General features: G+C 49.6%; 1 protein-coding gene across 3 annotated transcripts in view; it reads left to right on the top strand.

Moving 5' to 3' along the window:
• megf10 (multiple EGF-like-domains 10) overlaps positions 1-12,358 on the top strand; it is a 111,430-nt gene that overhangs the window by 88,160 nt on the left and 10,912 nt on the right. For 2 of the 3 annotated variants that reach the window (XM_061699537.1, XM_061699536.1), the window contains exons 20-23: positions 3,318-3,446; positions 4,359-4,583; positions 8,184-8,293; positions 8,377-8,497. In XM_061699537.1, the coding sequence (XP_061555521.1) occupies positions 3,318-3,446; positions 4,359-4,583; positions 8,184-8,293; positions 8,377-8,497 (585 nt within the window). Of the gene's footprint in view, positions 1-3,317; positions 3,447-4,358; positions 4,584-8,183; positions 8,294-8,376; positions 8,512-12,358 lie in introns of all 3 variants that reach the window. The other variant, XM_061699538.1, reaches the window with a different exon arrangement.

Raw genomic sequence — 12,358 nt, 5'->3', positions numbered from 1 at the left:
ACTCAGGGGTAGTAGGAATCGGAGTTTGCGTTGTCGTGTCTCTCTTTGTTTGACTGGCGACCAATCCAGGCTGTATTGCAATTTTGCCCCAAAGTCCAAGAACATAGTATGCATCTCCCCACGCAAACCTGAACAGGATAACCAATGTAAACATTTGAATGGACAAAAGGATGGGTTTTTACTCACTTACTTGGAAAATCCAATGGCAAATAAGAATATGAATTGTCTGTGACTTTCAGCTCTACCCATCAAGTCATTTGCGTAATTTGTTTGGCACAGCTTTTACCTTCCTGTTTACCCTCCCTATAATCTGGGACCCCCAGTGGAAAGCTTCTGTAGCTGTATATTGGGGCCAGGAATTGAACATGAGCCATAGGCATGAAAGGCAGCAGCATGTGCCACTTCACTACCAGTTTACCACCACCTTAAGGGAGACTTTTTGCATCCCCCCCCCAAAAAAAGGTTTCCAGGTGTCTGAATAAAAGTAGTCTGACATTCTTTTGTTAAAATACAAAAATGATTAAGAATTGCAGTGTTTCACCCCACCTGTACGCCTGTACAATGCTGAGTATGGCTTTTTTTTTACCCAGACAACCGTATGTTGTGCTTGGGTGTTGCGACTGGTCGAGTGGCTATGTAGCACTCTCCCACTTTGGGCGGGTCCTGGGTTCTGCTTGAACTAGTCCATGGTGTACAAACATGCAGCGAAAACGGGTTGTTTACTGTGATAGAATGTACAAAAAGCTCCAAACGTTCGGTGAAACTGCTTCCCTCCGGCATGTGCTCAAGCATTGTCATGCCACATCCCCCTGCGGCGCAGTAGGTTCAGTTGAAATAAGTCCCGCCCCTTGAGCTCAAAATAACTCACATTGGATGAATTCGACATTACCTAATGATAATACAGAAAAAAGATGAATGACAGTGTGTATAAAGTTAGGCTGTAAGTCTCGCGAACAAGGTGAATGTTACTGTAGAAAACAGAAATTAAACTGAGCTAATGTGAACTCACTTTAGTGAGAGCGTTTACCTTGTGACTTGAATAACACATGACTCATACAACCCCAATTCCAATGAAGTTGGGACGTTGTCCATCCATCCATTTTCTCCCGCTTATCCGAGGTCGGTCGCGGGGGCAGTAGCTTTAGCAGGGACGCCCAGACTTCCCTCTCCCCAGCCACTTCATCGAGCTCTTCCGGGGCATCCCGAGGCGTTCCCAGGCCAGCCGAAGGATGTAGTCTCTCCAGCGTGTCCTGCGTCGTCCCCTGGGTCTTCTCCTGGTGGGATGTGCCCGGAACACCTCACCCGGGAGGCGTCCAGGAGGCATCCGAATCAGATGCCCCAGCCACCTCATCTGGCTCCTCTCGATGTGGAGGAGCAGCGACTCTACTCTGAGGTCCTCCCGGATGACCGAGCTTCTCACCCTATCTCTAAGGGAGAGCCCGGACACCCTGCGGAGGAAACTCATTTCGGCCGCTTGTATCCGGGCTCTCGTTCTTTCGGTCACGACCCACAGCTCGTGACCATAGGTGAGGGTAGGAACGTACATCGACTGTTAAATCGAGAGCTTCGCCTTTCGGCTTAGCTCCTTCCTTACCACAACGGACCGATAAAACGTCCGCATCACTGCAGACGCTGCACCGATCCGCCTGTCGATCTCCCGTTCCATTCTTCACTCACTCGTGAACAAGACCCGAAGGATCTGGAACTCCTCCACTTGGGGCAGGATCTCATCCCCGACCTGGAGAGGGCACGCCACCCTTTTCCGACTGAGGACCATGGTCTCAGATTTGGAGGTGCTAATTCTCATCCCAGCCCCTTCACACTCGGCTGCGAACTGCTCCAGTGAGAGTTGGAGATCACGGCTTGATGAAGCCAACAGAACTACATCATCTGCAAAAAGCGGAGATGCAATACTGAGGCCACCAAACCGGAACCCCTCTCCACCTCGGCTGCACCTTGAAATTCTGTCCATAAAAGTTATGAACAGAATCGGTGACAAACTCCTTGGCGGAGTCCAACCCTCACCGGAAACGGGTCCGACTTACTGCCGGATATACAGGGACCGAACAGCCCGTATCAGGGGGTTTGGCACCCCATACTCCCGAGGCACCCCCAACAGGACCCCCCGAGAGGCACGGTCGAACCCCTTCTCTAAGTCCACAAAACAGCAATGGAGGAGTGGAACACGGTCCACTCAAACTTGATGTACCCCAACGTACAGGCGCCGAGCCAAGGGACAATAAGTAGACCCACACCTGCTCGGCACCTCTCATCGTGGGCAACTCCAGAGTGGAAGAGAGTCCAACCGCTCTCGAGGGACTGGTACCAGAGCCCAAGCTGTGTGTGGAGGTGAGTCCGACTATATCTAGTCAGAACTTCTCGACCTCACACACCAGCTCGGGCTCCTTCCCTGACAGACATTCCACGCCCCTATCGCCAGCTTCTGTAGCCGGGGATCGGATCGCCAAGGTCCCCGCCTTCGGCCACCGCCCAGCTCGCACTGCACCCGACCCCGGTGGCCCCTCCCACAGGTGGTGAGCCCATGGGAAGGGGGACCCACGTTACCCTTTCGAGCTAATTTCCAGCCCGGCCACCAGGTGCTCGCCTTCAAGCCCCACCTCCAGGCCTGGCTCCAGAGGAAGGCCCCGGTCACCCCCATCCGGGCAAGGGAAACCTCGATCCATTTGTTTCTTTCTTCATAGGGGTTTTTGGAGCCGTGCTTTGTCTGGTCCTTCACCGAGGACCTGTTTGCCATGGGTAACCCTACCAGGGGCGTGAAGCCCCAGACAACTTAGCTCCTAGGATCATTGGGACGCACAAACACCTCCACCACAATAAGGTGACGGCTTCCAGGAGGGGGGAAATGGGGTTGTATATTGTAAATACTCTTGAATTGAGCTGTATCTTATCCACAGGACATCATGCGACTTATTTATTTATGATTATTAATAATAATTAATACAGTAATTGGTTCATACTTGATGGGTGGGCAGGCACTTCTGAGAGCCACCTTTATTATACAAGTGTTTCAAAAGCCTTTTTTTTTTTTTTTTTTTTTTTTTCATCTCATGTCACCTTTCAAATCATATTCATATTAAAAGAATGTTCACATGGATCCCCTAAATTGGTGCATCTCGTGTATGCATATTTAATGCACATGTTGGTGGCATGAAATACAAGTAAAACGATGGCGAGTAAATGTCAACTATAGGAATCTGAATGAAAACACACAATGTTGATTACATTTGCTCTAGGTGGCGATAATGATCATGATATGATAACTATTTGCTAACCTTTCAATCTCATTTATATTCTAGAGTGTCCTCCTGGTTCATATGGTTACGGATGCCGGCAAGTGTGTGACTGTCTAAATAACTCCACCTGTGATCACATCACTGGCACATGCTACTGTAACAATGGCTGGAAGGGAGCACGCTGTGACCAAGGTGAGCAAATGAATTTCTATTGGCTATCTACAGTCATCCCTCGCTCTAGCTCGCGCTGTCTGTCTTGCGGATTCATTGCATCACTGATTTATTATTTTTTTTTTTTATTTTTTTTTTTTTTATAAAGGTCAGTGTAGTGCAGTTACTCACCTGCTCATCCTTGATACGGTCAGCTTCGCAGGCTAAATGATTTAAATGTGGCGGCAATGACTCATAGGTCAATTGGGCTCTTGTTCCTAGCAGAAAAACACACCTTACTACTGAGTATATGCAATTTAGACATTTGGTAAATCACCAAATTGCTTGACGGTGCAAAGGACATGGCCGGAAAGTAACTGTTTCAAACACAATCCACAGTCAGTTATTTTGTATGAAAGAAATTCACAAATACCAATCTTAGCCTGACAAATAGCTAATGCACACACTCATAACAATGCCGACTGGAACAAATGCAAATAGCGATCAACATTTAGCTTTATTTTCTACAACTTACAGTACTGTAGTTTAAAACGTCACCGCTATGAATTCTGGGTAGCTATAATGCTTTTTGCTGACTACATTGGTGTAAGGAATGGTGCAAATGGTTGTTCACACCATGTCCACATGGGCTGTTGATCAAATCACTCAAACAGGACATGCCCAATAGGCATGTGTGTGTGTGTGGATGGTGACCTCAAGTGGACCAATAATATACCTGTACCTCTCTAAAGTGCAGTTTCACAAATCAGCATTGAATTGCATATATGAAACTTAGAAATGTATCGAGTCGTATAATAAATAATTTGGTCACGACGTCATGGATTCCATTTACTGAAGAACGTAACCCCCGCAATAAACGAGGGTTTACTGTAATATTCATTCTACACACATGAAAGGCTGAACGTTGACACTGCTTTCTCATCCTGTCTGTAGCCGGTGTTGTCATTGACAGCCTCAACACTTTCACAAGTGCTGCAGTGCAGGTGGACACCTACCAAATCGGAGCAATTGCAGGAATTATTGTACTGGTGCTGCTTGTGCTCTTCCTCCTCCTCCTCTTCATCATCTACAGAAAGAAACAGAAAGGAAAAGAACCCCCCATGCCAGCAGTGACTTACACTCCTGCCATCAGGGTGACTACTGACTACACCATCACAGGTACCATCACAACGTACTTTGTATGACAATATAAAAAATTATGGAGTGGCTCTGTTTGACTGTATTAATTTGCTTGGTATGAACAGTGTTGACTTGGCAACCGTGCCAAAATATATATTTTTTTATTTTAGTGAATGTAGTTAACGTAAAGGACAAAGACTTTACCACAAAAACAATTAGATAAGACACTCATAAATTTTGCCCTTCGTTTGTATATGTCCCACTGGATTATATTAATAGGGACGAAGTGACTGCACAGTTACGTCAATAACAATTTTGAGTGTAGTGCTATACAGTCCGATAGGCCAACACGCTCCTATGCTTACTAATTTTAAACAAAAGGGGGTGACATTTTTACAGATAAGGTACATACAGTACTTTAGATTTATGGTCTGCGATCTGCAGGAACTCGATACTAGATTTAGGAACTAGATTTGACACTGTCACTTAGGCCTGTCACGATAACTACGATATCGACTTATCGTAATTCGGTACACTCTTGCTGGTGTGGGCTCCGTCCAATACTCCACACTCCACAGCCTTGCTCCATATGCAGCAAGTAGATTCACACAAGAGAGACACTTTAGGGAAAGTTAACTGTTTGTTGTTGCGAGCTAACAAGCTAGCCTGTGAGCTAACGATTTAAGCTCAACAGCTCGCTCCTCACCGCGGCAATGTCGTTTAAAACATCAGCGCTTCGCTCCACGTTGTTCTGTGTGTCAGTCTTCGATTAACACAAACACTGGGAACGTTAACTGTTAATAAGCACACTTCAGTGGCAAACGTTATTCAGCCACTAGTTGACGACAGCGAATGTCAACATATATTTGATTGACAGGTGAAGGACTCGTTTTCAGCGGATCAACCACACAGTACCCAAGTCTACGTGGAGACTTTTTGTCATTCCGATTTAAATCATTCCGATCGCTAGCCAGCTGTTAACATGTGACGAGATCTATTCCGATTGAGTGTATACATGTACACTAGATTTAATTGGAACAGTCGTTTGACATGCGCACTTCGTCGTGAACGTCACGTCATTTATCAAGATGGAGGTCCGTCGTCTATTCATCACAGTAGTTGGGATTGTGCCCTGCGATTGGCTGGCAACCAGTTCAGGGTGTACCCCGCCTCCCGCCCGAAGCTAGCTGGGATAGGCTCCAGCATGCCCGCGACCCGAGTGAGGAGAATCGGCTCAGAAAATGGATGGATGGATGGATAGTTGGGATTGTTTTTATGTTTATTTTAAAGAAGGCCTGATTAAAAACAACTTATAAGTAGTTAAAAACAAGATCTCTGTCAGGGCCCACCATATTTACGCCGTGCGTAAACAATGACATCACCGCGCATTCATGTCGAGAGGAAGCATGCGCTTATTATAATCGGAATAAAGATGATTCTGATTCTGATTCTGAATAGAAGATTCCATATAAATCAGGCTAGTCTTGCAGCACATCACAGGTCTACTGTCATTTTTTAAGGTTTTGCAAGCAGAAACCATTAGGTGGACGCAAGTGCAGGGAAGGAGGCAAGGAAGGCAGGAGTTCAGGGGAATATTTTTTAAAAATATATATATTTTTCTCCCGTCTGGTGAGGGACCAGACAAAGCACGGCTCAAAGACCCCTTATGAAGAAGACAAATTATGGACTCAGGTTTCCCTTGCCCGGACGTGGATCACCGGGGCCCCCCTCTGGTGGCCGGGAAAGGGTAACTTGGGTCCCCCTTCCCATGGGCTCACCACCTGTGGGAGGGGCCAAAGGGGTCGGGTGCAGTTCGAGCTGGACAGTGGCCGAAGGCGGGGACCTTGACGATCCTGATCCCCGGCTACAGAAGCTGGCTCTAGGGACGTGGAATGTCACCTCTCTGGCAGGGAAGGAGCCCGAGCTGGTGTGTGAGGTCGAGAAATTCCGACTAGATATAGTCGGACTCGCCTCCACGCACAGCTTGGGCTCTGGTAGAAGTCCTCTCGAGAGAGGTTGGACTCTCTTCCACTCTGGAGTTGCCCACAGTTAGAGGCGCCGAGCAGGTGTGGGTATACTTATTGCTCCCCGGCTCGGCGCCTGTACGTTGGGGTTCACCCCGGTAGACGAGAGGGAAGCCTCCCTCCGCCTTCGGGTCGTGGGACGGGTCCTGACTGTTGTTTGTGCCTATGCACCAAACACCAGTTCAGAGTACCCACCCTTTTTGGAGTCCTTTGAGGGGGTGCTGGAGAGCGCTCCCGCTGGGTGACTTCAATGGTCACGTGGGCAATGACAGTGAGACATGGAAGAGCGTGATTGGGAGGAAGGGCCCGATCAGGGCCCGATCAGAACCCGAGCGGTGTTCTGTTATTGGACTTCTGTGCTCGTCACGGATTGTCCATAACAAACACCATTTTCAAGCATAAGGATGTCCACACGTGCACTTGGGACCAGGACACCCTAGGTCGCAGTTCAATCATTGACTTTGTGGTCGTGTCATCGGACTTGCGGCCGCATGTCTTGGACACTCGGGTAAAGAGAAGGGCGGAGCTGTCAACTGATCACCACCTGGTGGTGAGTTGGCTCCGATGGTGGGGGAAGATGCCGGTCTGACGTGGCAGGCCCAAACGTATTGTGAGGGTCTGCTGGGAACGTCTGGCGGAATCCCCTGTCAGAAGGAGTTTCAACTCCCACCTCCGACAGAACTTTGCTCATGTTCCGGGTGAGGCGGGGGACATTGAGTCGGAGTGGACCACGTTCCGCGCCTCCATTGCTGAGGCGGCCGACCGGAGCTGTGGCCATAAGGTGGTCAGCGCCTGTCATGTCGGCAATCCCCGTACCCGTTGGTGGACACCAATGATGAGGGATGCCATCAAGCTGAGGAAGGAGTCCTATCGGGCCTTTTTGGCCTGTGGGACTCCTGAGGCAACTGATGGGTACCGGCTGGCCAAGCGGAATACATGGGAGGAGATCCCGGGGACGACCCAGGACATGCTGGAGAGACTACATCCTTCGGCTGGCCTGGGAAAGCCTCGGGATCCTCCCGGAAGAGATGGATGAAGTGGCTGGGGAAAGGGAAGTCTGGGCGTCCCTGCTAAAGCTACTGCCCCCGCGACCCGATCTCGGATAAGCGGTAGAAGATGGATGGATGGATGGATATTTTTCTCCACAAACACTATACAAAGGTACGGGATAGCAGGAGCAAAAAATACTAAAATGACTAAAGTCCAAAAGGTAGGATACAAACTGAATAGATTAGCAGGGGGAGCTCACCGCTATAGACAGGCAATAGGACACATGAGACCAAATGAAAGAAAAACGGGCAACTAAATACAGACTGACGAGACAACAAGGCACACCTGAACAAGACAGAAATGGATGGAGAGAGCTACTGTAAATAGCTAATACACAAGGGTAGCAGGGATGACAAGAACAGGATACATAGAAAAATTAACCAAACCTAAATCACAACATAAGGAAACTAATAATCTTTATGTCATGCTAAACCAAAAATCAAAACATGGATCATGTTACAGAGATCCATTAGATTTTTGTGGACTCATGCTAAGGCACCTCGAGATTGATGGGACTCATGCCGTGCATGCTGTAATCATTATTTCAACATTGTTCACTTTTCAGATGCTCATCTACCAAGTGACGTTCACCCCAGTAACTACTTCTCCAACCCCAGCTACCATACGCTGACCCAGTGCACCAGCCCGCAACATAATAACTCTCCATACGGAAAAGTACTGTATTTTTTTTATACATAAATATATATCGGATGACTGTTCTGTATAGGTCATTTTAATTGTATTTTTGTACTTTATAGGCCAAGAATAAAATGTTTGTGAACTTAAAGAATGTAGAAGAAAGAAAGAGATATCCTCTTGCTGATGCCACTGGCACATTGCCGGCAGGCTGGAAACATAGGGACTGCTTCAATGAACTGGGTGAGCAATAAACTGTACGTTGGCTTTAGTTGAATTGTTCACTCCACTGCACCCATATGGATAATTGAATATTGTATCCCACTTCAGCTGTCAGTATTTTTTGTACATATAACACAGCTCATAGTTTGGATCCCATAAATGAGTGTACTTGTAACAGTATTCTAATAATTTACTCCTCCCTGAGGTGTCACCATATTGTAGTAGAGCGGTTTGTGTTTCCCAATGATCCTGTGAGGTCAGTTGTATGGGGCTTTATGCCCACGTTAGGGTCACCCATGCCAAACAGCTCCGAGGTGAGGGACCATACAAAGCATGGCTAAAAAAAAAAAAACTATAATGCACACTAACATTGGAAGGTGTTTCCAAGAGAGGGGCAGAGCTGTAAACTGATCACCACCGGGAGGTGTATTGGCCCCGATGGTGGGGAAAGATCCAGACCCAAATGTATTGTGAGGGTATGCTGGGAACGCCTGGCAGAGTCCCCTGTCAAAAGGAGTTTAACTCCCACCCCTGACACGACTTCGACCATGTGTCCTGTAGGAGGCCTGGGACATTGATTCCAAGTGAGCTGTGTTCCGTGCCTTCATTGTTGAGGCGGTCAACCGGTGGCTGCAATCCCCAAACCTCTTACTGGACACCAGCTGTGAGGGATGTCATCAAGCTGAAGAAAAAGTCATATCGGGACTTTTGGGTTGCTGAGGCATGGGAGGAGCTCAGTGAGGCCATGGAGAGCAACATCTGGACTGCTTTGAGGTAGTTCTGGTCCACCATCCAGCGTCTCAGGAGGATAAAGAAGTGCACCATTCACATTGTGTATAGTGGGGATGCGGCGCTGCCTACCTCGATTCAGGACATTGTGACTCGGTAAGGGAGAATACTACTTAAACCTCCTCAATAGCAGCATCTGGGGACTCTTAAATTGGGCTCTGCTATCTCTGGGATTGAGATAAAAAAGCTCTTCAGTGGCAGGGACCCAGTGGTGTATGAGAGCCGCCCAGAGTTCCTAAGGGCTCTGGGTGTTGCCCAACCGTCATGTTGGATAGACCTCTGCAACATCGCGTGGACATTGGTGACAGTTCCTCTGAATTGGCTGCCCGGGGTGGTCGTCCACCTTTTTTAAGAAGTAGGCTGTAGGATCACACACTTCAGGAAGGTCCGTCTCTGTCAAGAAGTCGCAGGTCTGTCAAGAAGTCGAATCTCAGCTTTAGGAGGAGCAGTGTGTTTTTCATCCTGGCCGTGGAACAGTGGACAAAGTCAACACCCTCAGCAGGGTTCTAGAGGGTGCAAGGGAGTTCGCCGAACCAGTGTTTTGTGGTCTTGGAAAAGTCATTCTACCATGTCCCTATGGGAGTTGTATGGGGGGAGGTTCAGGAGTGTGGAGCACCGGACCCCCTGGTACTGGCTGTTCGGTCCCTGTATCACCGGTGTCAGTTTGGTCTGCATTGTCAGCAGTAAGTAGGGGTCGTTTCCAGCGAGGAATTGACTCCGCCAAGGCTGCCCTTTGTCACTGATCCTGTTCATAACCTTTAGGGACAGAATTTCTATGCGCGGCTGAGGCGCTGAGGATGTACAGTTTGTGTCCTCAGTATTATGTCCCTGCTTTTTGTAGATTATGTGGTTCTGTTGGCCGCAATCTTCAACTCTCGAGTCTGAAGCAGTTGGGATGACAATCAGCACCTCCACATCTAAGGCCATGGTCATCAATCAGAAAAGGGTGGAGTGCCCTCGTCAAGGATCATTAAGTCTGGTTCATGACTGAGGGAAGCACGGAGCACTTTGTTGCAGTGTCTGCAGTGATTTGGACATCTGCATCTGTCGTGGTGAGGAAGCTCTCCATTTACCGGTCGATCTGCGTTCCACCCTCACATATGGTCACAAGTTGTGTGTCGTGACCTAAAGAACAAGATCACGAATACAAGCAAACCAAAATGAGTTTCCTCTGCTGGGTGTCTGGGCTCTCCCTGGGAGATAGGGTGAGGAGCTCAGTCATTCGGGGGTCTCAGAGTTGAGCCGCTGCGAGAGGAACCAGATGAGGTGGCTTGGGCATCTGGTTAGGATGCCACTTGGATGCCACTCTGGTGAAGATTTCCAAGCTTGTCCCATTGGGATGAGGCCCCCGTGGGATGACTCAGGACAAGCAGAAGAGTCTGGGATTCCCTGCTTAAACTATTACCTCCACAACCTGACCTTGGATAAGTGGAGGATGGATGGATGGATGGATGGATGGATGGAGCAGATGATTGGCCTTTGCAGTCTTGAGGTCTGGCCCCCAAAAAAGGAATGATGAGACACAACGGAACAATACGGAACACTGCATTCAGTGTCATAACCCTCCCCACCTTTAAATAGTATTTTGAGATCAAAGCATTTGCTACAGAAGGTAAAAAAAATTTCCCCTCCTTGAGCAGTCACCTTGTCGTGGTGGAGGGGTTTGTGTGTCCCAGTGATCCTAGGAGCTAAGTTGTCTGGGGCTTTATGCCCCTGGCAGGGTCACCCATGACAAACAGGTCCTAGGTGAGGGACCAAACAAAGCACGGCTCAAAGACCCCTAATGATGACGACAAACAATGGACTTCGTTTTCCCTTGCCCGGACGCGGGTCACCGGGGCCCCCCACTGGAGCCAGGCCTGGTGGTGGGGCTCGAAGGCGAGCAACTGGTGGCCGGGCCCCACCCATGGGGCCCGGCCGGGCACAGCCCGAAAGGGTAACGTGGGTCCCCCTTCCCACGGGCTCACCACCTGTGGGAGGGGCCATAGGGGTCGGGTGCAGTGTGAGCTGGGCGGTGGCCGAAGGCGGGGACCTTGGCGATCCGATCCCCGGCTACAGAAGCTGGGTCTAGGGACGTGGAATGTCACCTCTCTGGCAGGGAAGGAGCCCGAGCTGGTGTGTGAGGTCGAGAAGTTCCGACTAGATATAGTCGGACTCGCCTCCACACACAGTTTGGGCTCTGGTACCAGTCCTCTCGAGAGGGGTTGGACTCTCTTCCACTCTGGAGTTGCCCACGGTGAGAGGCGCCGAGCAGGTGTGGGTATACTTATTGCCCCCCGGCTCGGCGCCTTTACGTTGGGGTTCACCCCGGTGGACGAGAGGGTAGCCTCCCTCCGCCTTCGGGTGGGGGGACGGGTCCTGACTGTTGTTTGTGCCTATGCACCAAACAGCAGTTCAGAGTACACACCCTTTTTGGAGTCCTTGGAGGGGGTGCTGGAGAGTTCTGTTGGGGGACTTCAATGCTCACGTGGGCAATGACAGTGAGACCTGGAAGGGCGTGATTGGGAGGAACGGCCCCCCCGATCAGAATCCGAGCGGTATTCTGTTATTGGACTTCTGTGCTCGTCATGGATTGTCCATAACGAACACCATGTTCAAGCATAAGGGTGTCCACACGTGCACTTGGCACCAGGACACCCTAGGTCGCAGTTCGATGATCGACTTTATGGTCGTGTCATCGGACTTGTGGCCGCATGTCTTGGACACTCGGGTGAAGAGAGGGGCGGAGCTGTCAACTGATCACCACCTGGTGGTGAGTTGGCTCCGATGGTGAGGGAAGATGCCGGTCCGACGTGGCAGGGCCAAACGTATTGTGAGGATCTGCTGGGAACGTCTGGCAAAATCCCCTGTCAGAAGGAGTTTCAACTCTCACCTCCGACAGAACTTTGCTCATGTCCCGGGGGAGGCTGGGGACATCGAGTCCGAGTGGACCATGTTCCACGCCTCCATTGCTGAGGCTGCCGACCGGAACTGTGGCCGTAAGGTGGTCGGTGCCTGTCGTGGCGGCAATCCCCGAACCCGTTGGTGGACACCAACGGTGAGGGATGCCGTCAAGCTGAAGAAGGAGTCCTATTGGGCCTTTTTGGCCTGTGG

Source organism: Phycodurus eques, chromosome 15 (assembly GCF_024500275.1).
Source record: "Phycodurus eques isolate BA_2022a chromosome 15, UOR_Pequ_1.1, whole genome shotgun sequence".
Taxonomy (NCBI): Eukaryota; Metazoa; Chordata; class Actinopteri; order Syngnathiformes; family Syngnathidae; genus Phycodurus; species Phycodurus eques.
The sequence above is the reverse complement of the archived record's forward strand: the minus strand, read 5'-3'. Positions and strand labels throughout refer to the sequence as shown.